The sequence below is a fragment of the Falco peregrinus genome, chromosome 12 (genome assembly GCF_023634155.1).
Source record: "Falco peregrinus isolate bFalPer1 chromosome 12, bFalPer1.pri, whole genome shotgun sequence".
NCBI classification, from domain to species: Eukaryota; Metazoa; Chordata; class Aves; order Falconiformes; family Falconidae; genus Falco; species Falco peregrinus.
The window spans coordinates 4,870,673-4,894,571 of NC_073732.1; the positions used below are offsets into that span (position 1 = coordinate 4,870,673).

General features: G+C 48.3%; 1 protein-coding gene and 1 long non-coding RNA gene across 6 annotated transcripts in view; one reads left to right on the forward strand and one right to left on the reverse strand.

Annotated features, from left to right (window-relative positions):
• Positions 1 to 7,417: 7,417 nt before the first annotated feature.
• ARHGEF4 (Rho guanine nucleotide exchange factor 4) overlaps positions 7,418 to 23,899 on the reverse strand; it is a 228,568-nt gene continuing 212,086 nt past the window's right edge. For all 5 annotated transcript variants that reach the window (XM_027779548.2, XM_027779546.2, XM_027779547.2 and 2 more), the window contains 9 exons: positions 19,751 to 19,930; positions 16,964 to 17,158; positions 15,757 to 15,936; positions 14,903 to 15,135; positions 13,423 to 13,552; positions 12,406 to 12,537; positions 11,081 to 11,324; positions 10,283 to 10,360; positions 7,418 to 9,047 (listed from right to left, as the gene is read on the reverse strand). In XM_027779548.2, coding sequence (XP_027635349.2) covers positions 8,890 to 9,047; positions 10,283 to 10,360; positions 11,081 to 11,324; positions 12,406 to 12,537; positions 13,423 to 13,552; positions 14,903 to 15,135; positions 15,757 to 15,936; positions 16,964 to 17,158; positions 19,751 to 19,930 — 1,530 coding nt within the window. In that variant the 3' untranslated portion in view covers positions 7,418 to 8,889. The remainder of the gene's footprint in view (positions 9,048 to 10,282; positions 10,361 to 11,080; positions 11,325 to 12,405; positions 12,538 to 13,422; positions 13,553 to 14,902; positions 15,136 to 15,756; positions 15,937 to 16,963; positions 17,159 to 19,750; positions 19,931 to 23,899) is intronic.
• LOC114010734 (uncharacterized) lies at positions 7,619 to 11,074 on the forward strand. Its single transcript, XR_003552354.2, has 3 exons — positions 7,619 to 7,699; positions 10,729 to 10,780; positions 10,903 to 11,074. It is a non-coding gene; the product is annotated as an uncharacterized LOC114010734 (long non-coding RNA).

The following is a 23,899-nucleotide window of genomic DNA, read 5'->3' on the forward strand; positions in this document are numbered from 1 at the left end:
TGAAAAGCAGCGCGTGAGGAAGAGGAAGGTGTAATGTCAGGAACTGCATCGACCTGCAGAAGTAGCATGTGGTTTTTGAGATTATTGCTACAAGGTGTGTTTTGATGCTCAGTCAAGTAGTTGAGGAGCTACAACAGTAGCCGTGCACTAAGAAATCCCATGGATGGATCTTTTTTTTTCCGGTGCGTTTTACCTGAAGCTAATTGCTGGTCAGTTACCCTGGGATGACTTTATTTTACAGCTAGATAGGTTTGGGAGTTTGGGTTTGTTGTTTGGTGGGGGGTTTTTTTGGGGAGTGGGGGTGTTCTTGAGGTCACTGGAGCTGATGTAAGTTCGTAATCTCAAACCAGTGGGTTGCCAGAATCTGGGAGGACATAAAGGGGAAATCCTGTTCTTCAGAACGATGCTGAGCGTTCTTGTGTCAGAGGGATTCTGGTGCAGCTGTTCTTGCGGTTGTCTGTCGTGAAGAATTGCTTTGTATCTGATGTTCATCGGAACGTGGTACTGAACTTTTAAGTCTGTATATGGGGGTTTCTTTCTGGTTTGTTTTAAATGTATCCATGGAACTACCAAAATGGTGGGTCGGTAATGGTTTGATTTCCCCCCCCCCCCCCCCCCATCTTCCCACATTGATTTTGCAATGGCATTGGGATGCATATTGCTCTCCCACTTGCTGCTGAGTGGCTGTTAGTGGTTTGCTGGGAAGGTTAGATATGCTGGTGAGAACTCCCCTCGCTTCAGAGGCAGCTTTGGACACTTGGTAACAGCCAGAGCCCCTTCCAGAAAAGTAACCGCTCAGTTAGTGATTGTTAGAAATAGGGAATGTAGTTTTGAGTTTCAGGTTTTCCTGTAACTGATCATGGGTGAAAAGAAAGTTTTTGTTTTGCTAACATCTTGATTTAGATTCTAAACTCTATGGCTTGCTGTAGACAGAGTGAGGTAAATTGTTGGTGAGCCCTGCTGGAACTGGGGGTGATGCACTGATTGTTTTTTACCTGAGAGCCTTCCTTTGTAGGAAATGTCAGTCCTAGCGCTGGGGTAGAAGGTGTCGCTGCATGATGGGGATAAAATGCCTGACTTGTGGGGGAGGCCAAATGCTCTTCTGGATTTTATTTCAAAATCCATCAGGCTATTAGCTATCCTGTCTTAAATCAGCCAGAATAGAATGGGCTCCATGTGACTCATTAAAAAAAAAAAAAAACACCAAACCAAACAACATATATTCTACAGCAGTAGGAGGACCTTGGTAGCTACGGGAAGTTGTATTGTCCGTGTTACGGAGGGAATGGCAGACCTGCAGGGAAGACTGCTGAGCCTGATGGGTACAAGTAACCTATAGCTATAGACCTTGGTGGGCTGAGAGGTAACTCAGACTCAACAGACAATGTGGCACCGAGCAGCCCAACCGTCAGTTTCAATCAGTGCAGCTGGAACTTCATCTGGGGGCTAAAGGAATCGATTTTGTAGTGTTCTACAATAGCTTGTGCTTTTCTGAGCAAGAGGGGTAAAATACATAGACAAGTTGATGCTTCAGGAAGAGGAGTTTTGCTTTTACCAGCCTTATTGTAAGAATTGTGGTCGCGTGAACCTCACAGCTGAGGTCAGAGGCTGTGCCCCCTCTGTGTGGGAATGCTGGCGTGGCTGAAGTGGGGGGTAAGGTTTTTCTGGATGGTGTGATTCAGATAGCGCATGTTTCAGGTTGCTGGAGGTTAAAGAAAATATCCCAAATTATTATCAAGCCTAGGTAATGGATGTGCAGGCGGGCTGCCGCTTCTAAGAAAGGGGGAAGAAGCTGGTGTGGAAAGATGGAAGGAACTCTTAAGCAGAATGCTGTTACATAGCTCCATTTGGTTGTGCCAGGTACAAAGGCTTATTTTGTATACTCGCTAGTTCGTGTTTTATGGGGGCATTGCAGAAGTAGACAAGAGTAAAGTTGATAGCTTGTTTATTTCCCATCTCACAAATGTATATGTAAACAGTCACACGCAAAGGTACACAAGTCTGGGTTCAGTATCACAAAGTACTTCGTTTGCACAGGCTGTACAACAGGGAGCTGCTTTGGTAGCAAAGTTGTGCAAAAGAAAAGCTTACTACGTGCAGAGAAGAGCGGCGTAGTTGCAGGAAGGAAAATGACAGGAGCGTTATGTAAAAAGAACAAGCAGCCTGTATTTTTTTCTAAACCCACCAGCGCTGCCAAAGCCATGGGATTTTAGTAGCTGCTTGTTAGGGAAACGTGGGAGGCACGGTGAGAAACGAAGTGTGGAGCGAGGCGTTAGTCCCAAGGCAGGGCGAGCGCGATGGCTGGTGGCTGGGAAGAGCGTCCCTTGGCCCCTCAGCCGGAGCCGTGTGGCTGTGGCCACCAAGGCAGGTGAAACCCAGGTCGCCGCTCGGCAGGAACATGCAGGGTGCGTTCTGGCTTCTGTCCGTGCTTGTGGGTGCCTCCCTGCGCTGGCGTCGCTCTGAGCGTGTCTCTGCTGCTTCCAAGAACGGTTCCCTTCCTGCGCTATTGAACTGCATGAGCAGTGCTGCATCTTCAGGAAGTTGGAACAGTCTGAAAACACCTCTGATTTTTTCAGTGAATTTTTATCCATTAGCACAGCTGCTCTTCTTAACCCATTACTTACCTGAAGACCTGATCCTGCCACTTTGCTTAGGCTGGGAGCTCTGGGGACAGGGACTTTCTCCCGGTAGGCTGGTATGGGACATCCGAGTTGGAACCTGGTGATGGTGCCGATGTGGTTCTGCTGCTTGGTGGTGCCGTGTCCTGGTGACTCTGGCCGAAAACCCGAGTAGCAGCAGGTACAGGCTGAGGCTCCCGTGGCTGGGTGAAGTGTGAAGCGCTCCCTGCATAAAGCGTCGGGGCTTGTGCTGCTGCGGTCGCTGTCCGCAGGTATTGCAATGCCGTAACCCTCGTGGGCAGGTACATGGGGAAACTTGGCGTGAGGATTTAAACCAGTTGAAGTAAGAACAGCACAATGAGAAACCAGTGCTTGCTGGAAGCTGTACCACCTCACAGACGCTGACAAAGTTCTTGAGCAGTCGGTGTGGCAAGGGGTACAATACTTGTTCAAAAGCCTGGTATTTAAAAATCAGCGGCAGGATTGATAATATTTAATTCTGCTGTTACATGAACATGTGCTTCCACTGCAGTAAATCTGGAGAAGCACAGCCTGATGTTCTGACATACTGCAAAAGATCAAAGGCCTTTTTATTAAGAAAGCTAATTTCTGTCATTCTGGCATCCCAATAAATGTAGTGTTTTCAGTCTGAAGCCAGGATCTCTTGGAATGGCTGCTACTTGTGGATGCCTCAGCTGGGAGCGGTCCCGCTCAGCGCCGGGAGGCCTGGCTCTCGGATGGTTCCAGGAGGCCACTTGGACACCCACGCAGGTGGTCTGCACAGCCCGGGCTTCGCACGGCAGCCTGACACACGGGTTTTGCAGAGCAGCATCCTGGGCAGCTGGAATTACCCGCAGCAAGGCAAGGGGCTAGGGCAGCGGAGACAGGGCTCCTCCTCACCCTGCGCCCCACGGCTCCTAAGGTAAAGGCAGCCTCCAGCTCCGTGGAAACAGAGCTATTTGTTATTTTGTTTTAGTACAAAGACAGTTTGTGCTGCTTTTGATGCTATCTAAACGTGGAGCGTAGGCATTTTTCTAGTCTATGCACCCACCTTTTCTGACTCGGTTGTTCTAAACTAATAGTTCAAAACAGAGGGCCTTTTTTTGTTAGTGTTTTGTTAGAACAGATACTAGATTGTTTAGCAGCCACTGGTTCTCTTAATTTTACTGGTAGCTTCAGCAAATTGTTCTTCTGAATGGTTCATATGCTTTACATAAGTCTGTGTCTTTCTTGTCCAGGTGTATCTGGGCAGGTTTACTCATTAAGAATCAGGGCTGTCCTAAACAGGTAGCTACAGAGTGAGGGGAACAAATAGTGCCAAAATCCCTAAAAAAAACCACCAAAAACCAAAAAACCAAAAAAACAAACAAAACCCAAAACAAAACCCCAACCACCCCTGGATTGAGTAGTCTTGTCCTCTTTATATAACTCAATGCAGAAGTATTTGTCGGAGTAGTTTAGGTAAGTTCTACCCTGAAATCCGGAATGATTGGTGCTGTTCAGACCCAGGTCAGGAGCTTCGGTTTGTTTTGCATCTCTGGCCACGCAGAAGGTTTGTCTCCAGAGGAGTGGGTACTGAAGTCTCACATCTCTGCTTATTCATGTTTCAAATGGATTCTTGTGAATCTGGTGAGATTGTGGTGTTCGGTAAGCTCAGAAAGCTTGACAGAAGCTGTACTTGACCTGTTGTTCATATGCCAGGCAAACCCTTTATTACGAGTTTACATTGTGACTGTGTGAATCTACGTACTGTGTACATCAGTGCTTTCTGTCCTACACACGCGTTCTCCCCGATACTTCTAAATGGCAGTACAATGTGAGGAGCCACTCAAAATCCAGATGCCAGGGTGAAGAGGCGGGGAAATTGTGTTGGTTATTCTGTTACCGCTGTCTAACACATACAATTTACCATTTAATCAGTAACAGGAGATGAGGTGACTTCTTATTTAACACCCATGGAGGTTACACGTGATCCGATACACAGTTTGTTCAGGAGTTAATAGGTGGTGTGGTGAGAGAATCGGGAAGTAGTGCTGGGTGGAAGGTGAAGGATGGCGCTGCTTGCTGAGCGCTGCCAGATGTACACAGCGGTCTGGGGCCGGGCCGGTGCGTGGGTAGGTGCGCTCAGCAAAGTGGGTTTGATCCTTACCTGTCAGCGTCGCGCTGTAACTCCGTCTACTGCGTTACAAGATTTCCGCCTCCTTCAGTGTGATCAGCTTTTGTACCTGATTTCAGTCTTGCATAGGGGATCGGATCCTAGCTCCAAATGTTTCTTGCAAGACTAGAATCCCAACTGAAGACACTTTTTAGGAAAAGTACCGACAGTCAAGCAGAGAATGTATTTCTCTCTACCAGAAAGTAGTAACTTTTCATTGACTGTTTGGCCAGAGAAGTCTGTTTTGTCACTTAAAAAGATTTCTATAAAAAGTTTCTCTCTATAAATCCTTTGTGTGCACTGGTCAGATATGAAGTTGTGGAAGAGGTGATAAATAATCTGATAAACAACTCTATGTGTATTTACTGTTCAGAGTATTGCTACACAGATAGTACTAGCCAATTCTTGCATGTGTTTTAGCAGGGGAGGGCAGGGTTATTATTTTTTTTCATTGGCCTTCAAAGCTGCTGCACCTCAGAGTACTGTGCCACTGTCGCCCTGTGTTGTTCAGTAGACTGGGTCGGGGCGGTAGGGGAGGGTAGGTAGATGCACAGTTGCGTTTATAAAGCAACATACAAATGAAAAACAGAAGTTGCAGCAAGAGAAGCTTCCAAAAGGTGTAAGAACATATTTCCATGATGGGGACAGTGAGGTATGAACAGGGAGCTGAAGAGGTCCGAGCACAACGTGGATAGCAGCTGGGTGAGACCATGAGAAACCTGTTGCAGCTTCAGGGCTGGTCTTGCTTTGAGGGTGCCGTGGGGTGGTCCGAGGGCCCTTCCAGCCTAGGTTCACTGGGCCCATCCAGCGTTCCTCCCCCACTAACTACAAAGCTGAGAAACTCAGAAAATTGATCGCTGCTGTGCCAACAGATACTATTATTTTTTTTCTTCCTGGCCAATCAAAATAAACACGCCATGGATAAGGAAAGGAGGGTGCAGACACTGGGGTAAACACAACAGTGACAACTGCCTGCTGTTACCGATGGGTGCTGGCTGAGCCCGTGCTGGCAGGGGCAGCGCAGCGGGGTAATTCAGCGCTGTGGGTGCTGTGCCAGCCCACGGGTGCGTTGCTGTGCTCAGCGTGAGTGCAGCAGGGGTGATTCAGTGCTATGGGTGCTGTGCCACCCTGCTGGTGGCTTGCTCTTGGGGCGAGCACAGCAGTGCAGCAAGCACGGGGTGGTTGACATATGTGAGCATGTGTGGGCAAAGGCTTAAGCTTGTTGGGGGGGTGGATGCTGTTGCAAAAGGCTGTTACGCTGGTATTTGTGTAGCTGGGGGGGACTGGGAGCAGCCCTGAGGACCACCGGTTGCCATGTCTGGGTTAGCTCAGTAGAGCTGCTGTCCTCGCCCTGCCGGGGGAGCAGGGCAGGCACCAGGGCTGCAGCCTGTGGCAGCTGGCGGAGGCTGTGCTGTGGGCAGGCAGCTCTTCCCAGTGGTTAGACCTGAGGGGGTGGGGTGGGGGGGGGGGGGGGAGATGTCCAAACCATGCAATGCTCAGGGCACCGGGGTGCTCCGTAAGCTGGCACGGGTCTGTGAGGTGTCACTGCTCATTGTGGTCCCTGGCAAGAGGTAGTGCAGCCCGAGCTCAGTGGCTTCTTGCAGAGCCTGATTATTTTCTTTACCTCTTTTTTTTTTTTTTTGGTTAGCCCCCACACCCCCCAAGTATCGACACCCTGTCCTCTTGTGCAGAGGTTCTGTATTTTAGTTCAGGTTGAGAGACCTGACTGTCCAAAGCCCTTCGTGTTGGCTGCTGAGAGCTCAGCTGCGCTGGGCTCTGGCTGGTGTGAGGGGTGAGGGCAGCGCCGAGCGGGAGGTAACGTGCGGTGAGGGTGGGTGCAGGGGCGGTTTGTCCCTCGCCCCATTGCAGTGACCCACACCTGTCTGTGCAGCGTTTGAAGGCCGTTCCTGCAGTTCCCACTGGCTCAGTTTCCCAGCTGCTACGTGCCGTTAGAGAGGCGTCTCTGACGAATGCCAGACAAATGCAGTGGGCAGCATTTCAAGGCACTGCTTCCAGTTTGGTGACCCCCGCTTTCCTCTGTTCCTTGGGGTGACACAGGGGGAAGGGGAAGTGCCAAACCTTCCATGGGCAGACATCTCTTGTGCTTCTGCATGAGAGGGAAGGGTTAGGGGGCATTGTTGGGTTTTGGTTGCCATTCTCTGTAGCAGCATATTGCACAGTGATGTGACAGCTGGTTCTGCCTGGGAGAAGAGCATGGGGGTAGGTGTTTGCCCAGGGAGAAGGGCAGGGGCGTAGGCTGGGCAGGTCCCGGGAGGACCCATGGGTTCTCTTTACATCTGTACTTCTTCACGCTTCCTGGTACTCCTTAATTCTATGTTGCTCAAAGTGGGCTTGAGCATCCCCTGCACTTTTCTGATGTTTCCTAGACATGTGTTTTAAGTAACTAGCGGGAATTTGGGAACTGGTGACTTCCTAACCTTGATCAGTGTCCTAAGTGATCAGCACGTCTCCAGTACGGTCTCTGCTTCACCAGTCTTCCACCCCAAGGATGGCTTGGAGGATAACCTAGCACGGCTTCTACTGATCAGTGGTCACTTCTGGAGTGCAAAAGCAGAATCCCTACAGTGACTTTGAAGAGAAACAAGTTCACACAGACATGTTGGAGACAAACACAGGCTGAGAGTCACTTTTACAAGTTTCTTTATGAAATTAAATGTTACCCCTGGTCTGGGGGAAAGATATAGTGCAAGAATGACTTTGTACATGCTACTGAATTCAGATATCCCTGGATGACCAGACTTTGGTCAGCTACAGCATCAACAAACACTGGATTTCTGAGCTCTGCGGGCAGTTAATGCTCACTCACACTAGCGTCGTTGGAATGAGCTGGCGTCTTCCTTCCACTGTCACAGGATGTCTCCTAAGCTAAGGAATTCAGTCAGTATGGCTTCTAACTCTCACTATGGTAAGGCAAATCTTTCCTTTTGCTAACCAAGGTTTAAATTAATTCTTTTTGGCCACAGTTTGAAACTTGGGTACTTAATGCGAGGCTCTTAATGCCAAATCTAGGCCTTTTTAAAGTGGCTTTCCATCTTTTTAAAGGTGGCAAAGACCTGTCGTAATACCCCTTGAATTGAGGGTCTGTGGGAGTTTGCATAACAATCATCTTTCAGAGTTGAACTGTAGACTCTGACTTCTGGGAGCTAGGTTTGCAAATATTGACCTTTCTTTAAAAAAAAAAATAATAGACAAAACAGGCATCAAGTTAACAACATCTGACAAGAACAATTACAGACTTACAAAATACACAGTTCTGATTTTTACCATAAATAAACACATTACAAACGATGAGCATTTTCATTGGCCAGGAAATATGGCAGAATGATGGAGAGATGAGAATCTAAGGAATTGAGTACGGTATTAATTAGGCACACTTTTCTCTAACTTGCGTAACTCAAACCCACTAGACAGATTCTTGAACTTTACTCATGCTGCAGGTTGATTGGCACAGTTTAAAGTACTATCTAGTTCATCATCAGTGGTGTTGAACTAAAGGGAAGGAAAAGGTCACAGTGCGATACTCACTGTTGGCTGAGTGCCTGCCAAGGCTAACTGAATGAGTGAGGCGGTGGAGGAGGATCGTGTCTCTGAGAAACGTGGGGAGTGGGGGTGGGCAGAGAGCAGAAGGGTTTATCCCTCCACGGAAAATGTATCGTGTCAATGACTCTGAACTGTTTGGAGCGTGTCAGTGGGCAGGAAGCCAGCAGGTGTATCAGCCACTGTCCCCTCTGACAGCTGCCAGACAGCAGCAGTGTTCGCAGCGGGAAGAAAGTACAGCTGACAAGCAAAATCTTTTTAGGTGAAACATGTCAGGCTCCCTCCCGTGATCTCTTCCTGGAAGTTTGCCTCTTGGGCGCTGTGCAAGGCTGGCTCGTTGGGACTGGCACAAGTGCACACGTGTGTGCAAGCACACGCACGCAGCGTCTCACCTCGGAGCCAGTGCGGTCAGTCGGTCTGCAAAATAAATAGGGAAGGCCGGAGCACGTGTGCCATCCTCTGTAAACAAAGGATTGGAAGAACCTGGGCTCCACCTCCCAGGACTGACGGATAAAGTGCTTTCTCGAAAGGGGTTCAGGCACAAACACGGGGCTGCCCTTATTTCCGGAAGGGCGTCAGCCTGCTGATGTTCTGCCAGAAGTTCGAGGGCTTGCGCTTGGGCTCTGCCAGCATGAAGACTTGTTGCTGAGGGAGCGTGGTAGGCAGGGTGGGATGCTTCTGACGCATCAGAAAGTCATAGTATGGCCTGGTGACAGCTGCGGCGAGAAGGAGATGGGGAAGCATGTTAGTTGAGCACAGCTCCCTTCCCCACACCCTGCCCCGTCCTTGTTAAAGCTGCAGGGGAGTCAGCGGGGTTTGCCTTAGTATGACCCTTGGTTTCGGCACTGCTGGGGGGGATCAGCTTTGCTGTGGAAGGCCCAGCAATGTGAAGCGTAACTGACAGGTGTTCTGTCAACACAACAGCAGGGCTAAACAGCTGTAGCTCATCATTAGTGACAAACTTCACCTCTGCCTTTGGCGGTTTTGGGAGAAGCAGCTGCTGTGCATGTGCCTGTCTTGCCTCTTACAGCTTCCTGCGGTGGATTTCAGAGTTGTAATGGTCAGTGCCTAGCCTGCGGACAGGGCTGGCTTAGGGGGTCTCCTTTACTGTGTCACCCCTAGGGCTTGGCTCTGTTAGAGAGGTCTGGCCTCCTTCCAAACTTCCCTGTTTGCAGCCAAGTCTTACATCTGACTTTGAAATTCAGCCAAGCTTGCTTTCTGGAGACTGGGCTGGGATTTACTTGCTGGCTGGTACCACCAAGAGGAAGCGGTGGCCTGTCTGTGGGTCCAGGGGGAAAGCAAGTGACACCTGTCCCTCTGGATATAAAGAGGTGTGACGGCATCATGAAATAAGGTAGCAGGAATCTTCAGCTGGCAGCACGGTGGGCACAGGAACCTCTTGAGCACACGCTCCCCTGGCTGCTGCTAAGTCTTCCTTGTCTTCAGGGTTCAACGTGGAGCTCTGTCAATGCGCATGGTACCTACCTGTGGTGTTCTGCCAGAAATACAGGTTTCAAAGCGTCTTCCCAAGCAGGAATAGTCCCTGCTGCAGCGACCTTTAGGACCCTCTTTGCACCATGGGGGTTACTACAAAACTTAATCTTGTCTTTTCACAAAGGGCGTACCGCACTGCTTGGAGAGCCTGGCTTCTAAGGCGAGCCTGTGAACTAGCCCTTGAGCAGGAGCTGCTGGTTTGTATGTAACCGTGGCACCCGGCACCGTGCTCGGCAATCAGGTGTGAAGCAGCTTTCCTGTAGTTATGAATTGTTTCCTGACTCCAGCTGTCTGAATCTGCCAGGAACAATACTGCAGATTGTCACATCAGAGCTCACCATCTGGCTTTCTCAAGAATTAATGCCACTTCATTGGAAGTGCTCCCATATAGTAAATATAGACACATGCACACACACACACGGTTCTAGCAGCATTTATGTGTTCAGGTGTGACTTACCCTTAGGCTTCCCAGTATGGTGCTGCTTGCTGGCATTCAGCATTGCCTGCTTTTTCTGCACCTCTGTGATTGAAAAACCTTGAAGATAAAATAGGAGTTTGTCAGCAGCAGGTCACCATTTTATATCTCATGGAAGACACTGGCACAGAGAGCAAGGGAAATACGGTGGCAGGAATATGCCTGAGGTGAGAGGTCACAAGCTAAAATTACTCCCGAAGCTGGAAGGGGCACGTACTGCTCCCCCCAGCTTGCGCTGCGCTGCACAGCCCTCCCTACCTCTCATGCAGGGTTTACTGCCTGCGCTTTGCTGGGTGAAGAAGCTGCCAGCCAGGCCTGCTGTGGCTCAAATATCATTAGATCACAGGTCTGAATTAAGCAGTATTTAGACAAAACAATTAAAACCCTCTTTTACAATGAGAACCCTTGACTGAACGTGTTTTTTACAGATATTGCCAAGCTGGGGACTCACACTGTACTGCAAAATAATGGAAGCTGTATGTAAGTATTGACTATTTGGTCAGCCCTGCCTGAACTCATGAAAGACACATCAGCCTCCCTGAGGACATACTGCAGTGTCTGCTCACAGTGGTTTGCATTTTTTATTTTTTTCAATTGCACAGATTCATCCAGGATGTGCAATTCAGCAGCCCAGAGCTGGACTGGAGCACGGACTTGCTTCCCTGCCCTTTCATTCCCATGCATTGGCTGGTGGTTAAAAAAAAAACAAACAAGAAACAAAAAAACCACCCTCAACACCCATCGAAAGACCACTGGCTCACAACACTGCTCTTCCCATACCTGTCTCTTGGTCGAGCTGAACCTGTCTTCTTTCATTCTCAAATGCCTTCAGCCAGCGCTGTTTCTGCTCAGGCTTTTTTGCACAGAATAAGTGGACTTCCTCAGTGTCTCGGCAGTGCAATTTAAATGCATTTTTCACGCTAATATTGAAGTCCTTGTCCTTCCCATCTTCTACATCCAGTATTTCCATATCATCCATATTGATCCGACTCTTATAATACAAGATGTCCCGGCGCAAAAGATCCTGTAAGAGAGATCACACAGACTCATACAAATGTTACTGTTCCCTGTCCCATCCCTTCCTTAAGCATTCATATTCTTTGGTACGATGCAGCATTTAATCTTTGTGGCAGTCATTACAGTCCTGTAAGAAAAAAATGATACAGGATTTGACTCTATGAAATTGCAAAGCACTGAGCTCCTGTTGACACCATTGGCAGCAAGGGGAGGAATTGCATGGTTTCTTCAGTGGTGGGGTCAGGATAGGCTGGCATCCGTCATTGGGGAATATCAGCTGCCCTGAGAAGCTGTGAATGAGAAGCAAGCTTGTGTTGGTACACATGATCCCAAATCCTCATTAAGCGTGTGTCAAAAAATAGTATTGGAATCCTGCAGTCCCAGTTAGAAAGCCAAAAAAAATATCCTAATTAGCTTTTGATTTTTGTGTTGACAACAAAAAGTAAACTTGAGCGCAGTGATAAAACAGTGAGGGTTTCATGCCTTAGTTACCTGTAGCTACCTGTATGCCATGGATTATGCAAAAAAAATGGCATGTTCAGTGCTGAAATTCCAATGAAAGATACCTTTCATTTGCTCTACCAAGGAAGACTGATCACTTGGGTTATGAAAAATAGCATGGTCTGTACTTACATGTGATGTTAATATGGTGTTAGCGACTGTCAAGGCCCACAGCTCTTCATCAAAGCTGCATATATATATAATATATATATTATATATATAATATAATATAATAATAATCTCATGTGGAAGTGCAGTTGAAAAAAACCAAACGTATTTAAAAGAAAATGGGTGACAGTGCTCATACTTGAGCACACATACAGCACACAAACCCATACACTAACCCTAGAAGCAGCGCAGTGCTTCCCTTTTGCTGTAAGAATTAGGCCAGTAGTCGGTTTCTGTAGCTTATTGCTGTGGTCAGGTGACGTCAGAGGAAACAACGCAACGAATGCGCGTAGAAATCTCTGTGCCAGAAGCATATATGATGCTAGTAAGTATTAAGGAAGCAAACGGGTAAAGAGAGAGTTTGCTCAAATGCTTTAGTGCTGTGACAGACAGCATTCCTGCCTGGCTAGTGAGGTTACCTTCTTGCAGCAGACGAGCTGGTGATCGAAGAGGAAGAACATCCTCTGTTGGCTCTTGGCTTGAGGGTGGGAGATTTTGGTTAATTCCCCAGAATAGATGAGTTCTGAGCTTCTGACCAGGACATCTTCACCCTGAAAACAGCACAAAGAACAGGTGGGTCTCAGCCATCTGAAAACGGGGGAGAAGAAATAAGCCCACAGTCTCATAAGAGAACCTCAGCCTGGCTGAGGGGCCTGGGTGGCCTGAATTCCTGCTGATGAAACTTCTGGGAATGAGAGGGAGCTGCTGGGCTGGAGGACAGTCCTTGTCGCATCAGGGAGACACTGTGCCCCTCGCACCCGGGGAATGGGAACTGAATTTGATAAGAACAGTGTGGTAAATGAAAAAGATCTCCTTTTCCAGGGAGTCTGCTCAGGGCAGCTGATCCATCCCTGACGTTAAAGGAGGCACGTAAGCGGAGAGCTGACAACGTAGCCTGACATCCTTGGGAGGGAGACAGTCTGGTTTTATTGAGTGTAGGATTTAGAAAATTAGTGGGTTTGCTTCTTTTACTAATTTTTTGTTTTAATGAGTCTACATGAAACCTTGGCTTCCTTTGTCACTACATCAGAGCTTGCCTTTCTGCAAGAATAATGTGGCTATTGAGCATTAAGGGGCAGTTCTGCCCATTGGGAGCATTTGAAATCACTCAAGATAAAATGGGGGGCAAAAGGAAAACAACAGGATTTCACTAACCTACGCACTCATTTTATTCTGCAAGGAAAATGGGAAAGCAGAAATCTCGGGGAGCATGCAAAGGCAGCTGGTGTAGCTGTTACGCACTAGAACATTTCTGTTGTACTAAAAGATTGTATCTGTCTAAATAAAAGAACGAACGCACACAAAGAGGGGCAGCTGACCTGAAGCAGGGCTAGACTGTAATCCTTACGAAAATCCTGCTGTAGACAGAAGCTGTTGCAGGGGGAGAAGAGGGGCAACGCAGAACGTTCAATTCATGGCAAAATTAAGTCTCTTACCTCCCAGTCTTCTATCGAACTCTGCCACTGAGCAATTTTGTCAATGTTCTCCAGCCGCCGCTTTCTCTCATTGATGAGCCGAGCAACGTTCTTCATGGCATTTAAGGCAGCTTCGACGTCTTTAAAATCCCTACGGTAGGGCAGAGGTGTTAGGCATGACAAAATGACGTGTGCTTATTGTACCTACGCTCCAAAGGAGTGCAGTCGGGCTCGGCCTAGGGCTGGAGAGCAGAAAACACGAGTTCCACTTGCGGTTCTGTCCCAGCTGGTTTCTGCTGGAAGTCAGAGGTACAGGTTTCAGACGCGTGCTGGCTTAGAGGCCCAGATTACAGTCTTGTAACAAATCCAGGCCCGGTGTGTGGAAGGGAAGGGGGTAAGCAAGCAAGTTCAGCCACAGAGGTGTAAATACAAGTTGCTGGAAGAATCTCCAGGGCTTTCCAAGCCTTGGGTGTTTTCTGCAACATAATGCAATATATTCATAATGCACCACTTGCATACAGGGACTGAGTCTGCCATGCATAGGTAAGGCAGATCAGCAATAACTGGCTTCATTTCAGGTAGGTTTTACCTGGAAGGGTGAGACAGAAGCTGATCTACCCTCCCCCACAAACCATCTGCTGCCACCAGCTACTTCTGAGTTTAAGTAGCTGGGAAGGAGCTGTTCTGCACAACTCGTTTCCAACATAATTTCCCAAACATCTGTGTACTGCATCGAGAAGCTTTCTGTTCAGAGGTCGGCTTCAGAACATCATGCTTATAAATCTAGTAAGACATGCTTAAAACCATTCTGTGAAATATCAGTGCTGCACTTAGGAAGGTAAAATTAAGTCAAGCCACAATGGACCAGTATCAACACTTTTAAGACAGATTTTTCATGTTTTATTTCTGTAGCTAATTATTTCAGATGCTTGATTAAGTGATATAGTTATTTGAGCCAAGGGCAGTGCCTTTACTGAGCAATGGATTTGGAGGCTTCAGAGCTGGTGCTGAAGTGGCCAGTGTGCATGGCCTGACAGCTGTAGGCCATGACTTCCTGCTGGTGAAGCACTGGGCAAAGCGCATGACTGCTACACAGCCCTGACATGCTGTGGGGTAGTGACATGGGCATTTTGGGGTATATTCAACCAGTGCTTTTGGAGGCAAAGTTTTCAACACCACCATTAGAAACAAATTTTAACTCCAAAGTATGTATGTGCTGGTGCCAGAAATACGTGGGCCAAATGAAATAGAAAAGTACCATTATAAGGTGAACCTTGCAAGTCCAGATCTGTAACAGACAGGAAAACCCAGTGCTACTTTAATGAAAAATTATGTATTTGATAGAAAAATACTTTTTTCCCCCCTGGTTTCTACAAGGTAACACGGAAGAACCATGGTATCGGCTGCTCTTGGCAAGCTACCCTCCTCCATACGCAATTCTGCATTAGTCCTTTTCCATGAGACCAGTCTCGCTCCTTCCCTCCCCACCGTGCTGACCTACCTGTGCTGGGGGTTGGTGTATTTGAGCAGTTCAGCCAGTTGCAGTGGGTATTTGCAGATTTTCTGCACAGGAGTCAGCAGAAACCCATCCAGTGAGATGTCAATCATCTTCTGCAGCAGGCGGCAGGCTTCGAAGAAGTAGACGTACTTGTTAACTTTGGCGAGGCGGGACAGCTCCATGCAGGCGTTGGGGTGGTTGTTGCAGTATTCAGAGTATATCTGAAACTCTGTTTGCTGCAAGGGAAACGAAACGATTTACTGTCCGTGTTCCTGAGGGTGATGGCTTGCCTCAGACTGCTGTGTGTGAGTTCCCAGTGCAGGTCCTGCTCGAGTATCACATGGGGCTGTTCAGTAATTTGTATCCTGCCCTAACTTTGAAGCCCAGAGACCTGAAGCAGGGGTTGGGCAGGGTATATTACAAATTACAGGATGTGCTGCTTATCTGTAAGAGCAAGACATTTCCATGTATTCTGGCCTGTGCTCAGCTGCATGTTTGTAATGGTCGAAATCAGCCATTGCTGATCCTGCACTGACCCGAAAATGCCACAGCTGTAAACTCAGGTCCAGCACAGTATTTTGGAATCTTCCTACATTTTTGCCTCGAGGAGCACTGTCTGGCAGGGAGTATAGTGCTCAGACACTGAGGCACCTTTGTAAGTGTTCTTTCCACAGCCACAAGAGCTAGAGGATGTTGCGTTGGGAGGTGGGTAGTGGTTGGACAGGGTAGGGGGTAGCATTTAATTTGGTTCGGTGGGATTTTTTAAACAGAGCTTCAATTCAGTTAGATCGGTTTCTAAATCCTTTGGCTTAATCCACGCTCAGCTACCCCTTTCCCACAAAGTCAAATTTACTTACATATTCCAAGAAGCATGAGCCAACCTCACTCAAATGTGGGTGGTCTTTGTTGAATTTCTTCTCTAGTGCTTTAACAAATTTCTTCTGGCACCTGTAGATGTCCTCAATATTCCCAAAGATTGTCTTCAGCTGTTCTTCTGTAAACATGTCGGCTCTTTTGCGGCACTGCTTAATATAACCCTAGGAGGAAAACAAATGGGAAAACTTGGTGGGCATTTGCTCTGTGGCCTTTGGTTATCGACAGAAAACCCCGTGAACTGTAGTCAGCTGTACACCGGGTTCCTGTACCCCCTTCCTGCATAGCTGCTTCCATGTTCTAGCTATGATTTCCTCTGATAACTACCCAAAACATGGTGGAAACAGAAACTCAGCCACAGTTACATCATCACTGCCTTAGAGGATACTGTAATCCACACTTGGGAGTCCCATGGCAGCTTTCCCTCCTGTGAAACCCACCTTTGTCTGTCTGCAGGCTACTGGGTGTTCTGACCCCAGCGCTGATCCACTGATGGGTTTAGACCAATTAAATCCAGTTGTGGATCTGGTTTGGATGCTTGTATTAGGAAATGCCTGGTTGACTCAAGGGAGGAGGAGTGCACAAAGGACATGGGGGGGACACTGCAGGAGGAAAGGCCTGTCTGGTAAGTGTGTGCTGCTTTCCCCCAGCTGGCTTTCCTGGAAGGCACTACGTTTTTGTGTCATTTCAGTGAAGAACTATGTTCCTGCAAAACCCTCACCAATTACCTTCGTTTGCCCCGGTGTACCGGGTCTCTTTTAGAAGAGGTGTCGCAATGTTCAGCATATTTGCAATTGAAAGACCTAATTGGCTGAAAATCCCCCAGTTGTTTCGATCTGAGCATGACTTGCCTGAAGGCTGGGGTTGCTGATTATATTACCACAGAACATGTATTAAAGAGGACAGCAATGCTAGACATTTGCTTTTTCTCTGGCTTAGCAAATTCAATCAATTCCATTTAATCAGAGCCCAAGTGGGTGCTCCAAATACAGAGGGATTTGGGATATTACTGTAATGAATTGTCTTCTGTTTTCCGAGCATGCAGTGCCGTTTATCAGAACAAGCTCTGGTGGAAATAGTCTCATTTTCAGAAAAGTTACTTGCTTAGGGTCTCTCTTTGGGCAAGAATGGGGCATATTCTGTTACCCTTCAAACAAGTTCTTACGTTCGCTTCCCCCTTTTTTCCATTACCTCACAAATGTCCTTCAGATGCTTGATGTAGTCTCTCTCTGTGCTTATGATCTCATTGATGACGTTGGTCCTCATTTGGTCTTTAGTGGTCTGCCCCATCCCAAAACGGCGGGTGCTGCTGCAGGAGTCGTCCTCTTTGCCACCCTCTACCTTCAGGGGGTAATCTTCCATGGGTTCATCCTGGTTTACTCGCAGCTGTGCCGGACACACAAGATGTTCACCGTTTGTATTGCTGAACACAGCTCTCCCAGGGAAAAGAAGCGTGGGCAGCTGACTGAATGGCAGAAGAGTACTGTGCTAGGGTGAGGAGTGACAAGGGCTGCTGTGTGTATATTACCTGTAAACATATTTTCCCTGGGGGGAAGCTAAGGCCAGATAGTTTGGGGAGGGTACTTTCCAGCTGCTCCCACTGTGTGACATGGGTGGCTTTAAGCAGGCATCTCTTGTGGACAGAAATCACAGGAATGATCTGGAGTCTTCCAGGAAGAATACATACAAAGTCAGGACAGAAACAGTTTATCAAGTGAACTCTGCTTAGGTACGTGTGAGGAGACACTTAGGGAGAGAGGGGGGGAAACCAGCAAACAGTTGCTTTTTGATACAGCTGTATTGCTGTACTCGTACGATGAATAACAGATGGACGCTCAGTATCTGCTTCCCCAAGATTATTTAAAGAGAATTTGTGAATATAGAAGCAGATAGACGCCAGCGGGCGTACTGTGCGGTAAGGAGCAGCACTAGTTACTGGGCTGTTGGCGCCCATCAGATGGCAGCGCAGCACGGGCAGAAGCACCGGCGTGCGCAGGCACGGCGCCCTGCAGGCTGCACCCCGCAGCCAGGGCCCGGAGGTAACAGCGGCCGCTTGACGGTGCCTTTCACTTCCGAGCTTTCTCTTCTGTAGCAGTACTGTAGCGGTCAGAGTGCCCCGGGAGTATTTTGTACACAACTCGAATGATCAGTTCCAGCACAGAAGTGAAAAACACTGAAGCAGGAACATGCGTAACTACAACTAGTACAATTGCACAGAACTGTAGTTTCTTCTAGGCAGGATTACTTACCACTTGATACAGATATAGCTACATATAAAAACCCAGAGCATACTCGTATCCCTTTGCCAACATTGGCATAGATCACATTTACTCACTCTTTACAGTTGGAGAAGCCCTGACGATGTGCAATCCTGGTTCTCCTTCAGTGTGAGCAGAACAACACTGGTGAGTCTTAAACTCGGAGCCTGGCCTGAAACTGGTGTGGAGTAACTGAGAGACCTGCACATCATGCAAGTCTGCCAACATACCGGCCTTCCCGGCAGTAAGTTGAGACCCAGCGGTAATTAGCAGGGAAGCTTCACTCAGATGCCTGAGTAAGTGTTGTAATTACTCTGATAAAAGAACTTGTTACTCTGTATCCCTAATGGCTAGCAGTAGTCTCCTGAAATCTTACCACAGATTTTTGCCAGCCAGTACAACAATTCAATGTAGCGGTAACACAAAAGAAAAAAAGGCCTGTGTTTTGACTATGAAAAAAGCAGTTCTGTCCCCGCCGGTGCTGAGAGTTTGGTTCTAGTAATCTCACTTGCAAAAACATGCACCATTTGTAAGTTACCCAGGTGAGACTGTCTGCTGCAATCTATAACAAAGCATTTCAAAATTTACACAGCACTATCTGCCTCAATTCTCGAAGGACTTTTGCTACAGACAGGGGATCACCTTGTATCACCTCCTTTCATGCTTCACCTGGTTTTGGGTCACTGTGATCTGAAGTGACCTGGATAAAGAGCTAAAGGGCTGAGAATCTGCCCTGAGGCACCTAATTGCTTTTGCAGTACTGAGAAGCCTGCCCTGAAGTGGTGAAAGCTGGGTCAGGCATCCACACGGACAGTCACAGCCCAAAGAAAGGAAAAAAGATGCTCCTCACAGCAGGAAAGTGCACAGCGGTTACCCAGACTCTTATCTTACCCCCAACTTGCACAGAGAATTCAGGTGTGTTTCAGACTGCTCTGTTGGAATTTAATCCAACCTCTGTTCTATATAGCTGTTTCTACATGGCCTTTGTAGCTGGCCTCGAGGGAGAGCCTTGACCCACAAGCCTTGGCCCAAAAGCATCAAGTGTTTCCTATCTTCCCTCATCAGTTGTCCCACATGACCTCCAAGACATTTTTTGTGGTTTTCTCCACCATTTTTAAATCCCTGGAATACAGTGCCATGTGGCAGCCCAGCAGCCTGACATTGTTAAAACTCCAGGGATAAGAGCAGGTGTATGAGTGAGTCAGGTGGGACATGGCATTGCACTGGACCCAGCACCAGGTGGAGAAAACTAAATTTGGTGCCATGCTCATCCCATACTGTCTGAGGTGGACACTAGAGGGAAGACCTCTGCCTGCTGCATCTGGGATTCCTCATGGAGGGTGTTTGTTGCTCGCTCCTGAAGGGCATGCTGTGTGCTTGGGCACAAACTAGCCGATATACGTATGTGTAAGCAGGAGCCCAGGCTGAAACCACCATGCAGGGCAGTTCCCCAGCTGGCACAACTCACATTAGCTCCAGGAGTCTGGAACTGAACCACCCTTGCCCTGATTTACTCATGTAAAGAGGGACCTTCTCCACACTGGTGGCAGTTCAGCCCAATGTACCACAGCCATGTGCAGAGGAATAGTAACAAGGCACATTGAGCCAACTATCTCTAGCAGTGACAGTGCTGAGGAGTCACTACAGAACATGAAACCAGCAGAAAAAGAACAAGCGCTTGCTACTAATGGAGAGGCATAAAGAAATATCAAACTCTTACCCGTACAAAGCTGGCTGGAAACCAGCCTTCGCTGTCCAGAATCCTCCCCCACCACCACTCCTTGTTGGTAGCATCCATTACTTCAATGACATCGCCAGCCTTGAATCCCAGCTCTTGGTCATCCATCGTGACATGGTCCCAGAGGGCTTCTGCGTACACCACGCTGCCATCACTGATCAGCTGTGGACAGAGTAAGTCAAACTGTCAGCTTCCTCCAAGAAAGCAGCGCAGTCTGCCGACGTGGCTGCAGCTTTTGCAACACTGCTGCTGAGCCAAACAAGTGTTGATAACTGTTGACTCCCCCTGAGCAATGTGAAAAGGAGTTGGTGCTAGTCTGGGAGTTCCTTCAACTGACCTTGCTCTTGACAGCATTTATTCAGAATCACTTGGTCACAAGTATGTTTACTACCATAAAGAACATCATTTTGATGCTCTGGAATTTCTTACTGGTGACTTTGCCACAGCAACCAAACAAGGCTCAGTGGTACACTGTTGGTGGAAGATGCTCTTGTGCTGCCCTGTTTTGGAAAGCCTTGGAATAAACCCTTGAGCATTAATGTTCAGAAACATACTTAGAGCAGAAGGTATTCTGAGGCCTCAGAGCTAGTCTAGGATGGATAGAGCCTTAAGTCTTCAAGGTGGTTAAACTTAGCACTTAAGCTGCTTAAAATAAGTCTCCTAGAGAATTTAAGTAATTATACAGAGGGACAATGGTTATTTACTACATGTTCCATAGAGGGCCTACTCTACAAAAAAAACAAAAACAAAACACTCCCAACAATTAAAAAAAAAAAACATAACAAAAAAACCACCCCAACCTATATGGCTAGAGGCTGTGAGGGGCTCTTGAACATAGTGATGATTTTGTCTGTATGTGCCTAATGCCATTTTCAACCACTCACACCTTAGCTATTGTGTAGCTAAGTAAAGTTACGGTGGTGGTGTTGTGACCTGGTCCCGCTGGCCGTTACAACAGCAGCGCCTGCCTGATGCCCACAGGTCTTATCAAGTCAGAGTCTTCTTTGAATTTCAACAACTACATAGTACATGCACAGACTTCTCGGGGCCTGAGCACAACTGAGAATATCTGAACGCCGAGGATTTCCCCAAGAAGGCAAAGTGTATACTGGAGTCCTGCAAAAAAGGACTTAGCCATTCTGGAGTGGAAGCGAAGCCCTGTTTTTCTCCAGGAAGATGGTGCAATGATAAATTCTGGGAAGACAAGAGGAAGAACAGTCTATGAGGCACAAGGGAGAAAGAAAAAAACTGTACAAAACCCACTGCCCATGGTGTACCTGACAGCGTTGCAGCAGTATCGCCACAGCCACATAATGCATGTGTCATCCATGCTGGGCACCTAGACTGCTCAGTCACACAGTAAGCTATCTGCTGCTCTGCATTACTGTTTTTGCCCCTCTCCAAAGAAGAAAGATGCGTGTTGTAAAAGAACGTCAAGATAATGGTGGATACAGTAAATCAGGAGAGAGTTAACGAGGCATTAGAAAGAAAATTCAAATGCAGTCTGCCTTTGGATAGCAAATGCCCCTTCACTGAACCAGAAACAGCTTAATGCAGTGTTTCCATTCTGACAAAAATATGATGGGGAAAGGAGAGGATGAGAGGCTTCCTCCACTCATACATAGCGTGTTGGTGCTCCCCACACTGTCTTTTCTCCGCTGCCCTCCACTGCATCACCACAGGGCTGGGTGCATCCTTATGGCAGGCTTCTGCTCTTCACAGAGCTGAGCAGTCACTGCGGTGAGGCTCAGCAAGCAGGGACTGTAAGGGACACGCTGCTGTCATCAGCCTGCCAGTGGCACGATGGGAAAATAATCCAGGCATCGTAAACAGTCCCTCACTAGTCTAAGCTCTTATAGCAAGGGCAGCCTTTGACAAGGCAAGTAGAGAAGTAGTATCGTTAGTCTCTGAAAACCACACATCAAGAGATAGTAGCAATGAATACACCATACAGCAGAAGCAGCTATGCCCAGTCAAATGGCAGGTATTTGTCCAAATGAGCTGCGGAGGGAAACAATATTTGGGCTTGACAATTAATGCATACAGCTGTTAGAGCTGTGTGTATCTCAGTGGAGGTAGGGGATGGAGATCCATGTGGCAGCAAAGGCACAAGGGTTACTGATGTGTTGGAAACTACAGAAGTGCCTGAGAATGGTCACACAGGAGTTAGAGCTTCTCCCCCAAAAAAGGTGGCGGCACCAAGGAAGCGCACCTGCCCCAGTGCACGCAGCGTGGGCAGCAACCAGGAGGAGCTGGGAGCCATTGTGCAGCAGGAAAACCATGGTATAGTTGCCATCATGGAAACACGGTGGGATGCCTCGCACAACTGGAGTGCTGCAATGGGTGGCTGAAAACTCCTGAGAAGGGACAGGCAAGGAATGAGAGGCAGTGGGGCAGCGCTGTGTGTTAGGGAGTGTTTTGGCTGTAGAGCTTGACGATGGTGACAATAGGGTTCAGTGATTATGGGTAAGAGCCTGGGGAAGGCCAACAAGGCAGATATCGTGGTGGGAGTCTGTTACAGACCACCCCACCAGGGTGAAGAGGCAGAAAAAATAGCTCCCGGCCGGGCCGGGGGGGCTCTGCGCGGGGTCAGGAGCTGGGGGGCGGCCGGGCCAGGGAGCGGTGGGGCATGGAGTCACATCCCGCTGGCGCCGGGCACACGGGGGGTTCCCCAGGGCTCAGCGCCGGGGCCCGTCCTGCTGCGTGTCTGCACCGCCGGGCTGGGCGAGGGGAGCGAGTGCCCCCTCAGTCAGGGCAGGGGGCACCCAGCTGGGGGGGGCTGAGCTGCTGGGGGGCAGGGGGCTCTGCGGGGGGGCTGGGCAGGCCGGGCTGCAGGCAGGTCGGGCTCGGGCTCTTCTCCCACATAACAAGGAGCAAACAGCCTCAGGTTGTGCCAGGGGAGGTTTAGGTTGGATATTGGGAAAAAAAAAAAATTCACTGAAAGGGTGGTCAGGCATCGGGACAGGCTGCCCAGGGAGGTGGTGGAGTCACCACCCCTGGAGGTGTTTCAAAGACGTGTAGATGTGGCACTTAGGGATGTGGTTTACTGGTGGGCTTGGCAGTGCTGGGCTTGGAGTTGGAATGAACAATCTTAAAGGTCCTTTCTAACCTAAATTATTCTGTGCTTTTTATGCATATTTCACTTAACAGGCACGTTGCATATAGTTTGACATGCTTGAAGCATACTCAGCATTATGAGTAAAGCCCTCATTCATATTTTTGAAACACTTGTAGGCTTTGTCAGGCTTCCAGAAAGTTAGATGTTTTAACTTTCTAACAGAAAGCGGTGAAAACTAGAGTAGAGAGCAGACATAAAAAGTGTATGTTTTTCTAAAATCAGCTATCAGACTTCAGTTAGAGAAAGAATGGCTGGATGTTAGCTACTGTCCGAGAAGAGCTCTGCTGCTGCTTTGAGCAGTCTGCCTGTGCACCACCCATCTGTTTGCTTTAGCAATCCGAATGCAGTGACTAGTGACCGTGTGGACCACAAGCTGAGCCCAGCTCTACCCTTCTGCAGGGAGAAGAGAGGAGTGACAGGGTGATGGGGTGGCTGGAGCTGAGCATCTGGCCACCCCTACAGAGAGGAGCTGATTAAATATGCTGCTCTCAGGCAGAGTGCTGGGGAGTCACCTGCTCCCAGGTAAGCCCTACCAGCAGGTCACGCTGGAACGGCTGCCGTACCGTGCGGAGTTGTGTCCCTGTGTGTCAGGGATGGCTGCTGCTCAGGAAATGGGCATATGATACTAAATCTTTGGGAAGGGTGGCACTCAGCAGGCTTTTCAACATACAAATTGTGAGCAGCACATAAAGAATGTGGCTCTTTTTGAGATAAAATACCTTTGCTGCGTGCTTAAACATGCCACTCTGAATCAGTGCTCTGAGTATGATGTGGTAGCTGGTGCACACGCCGTGACCATGACCAGAGAGACTAAGGAGGACCTCCTTAGCATTTTGATGATCACACAAGCAGACCACTGATGTGAAGGCATTGATACCTTACAGTACCAAGCTGTCAGATCTCAGTATCTTGATGAGAAGACAAGACCAAGCCTGACCTAGCTTTAGGGTTGATACATCCAGCTCACAAGGGGGCAGAGCCACATGGTTCTTCTCAGAGTCACTGAAATCCAT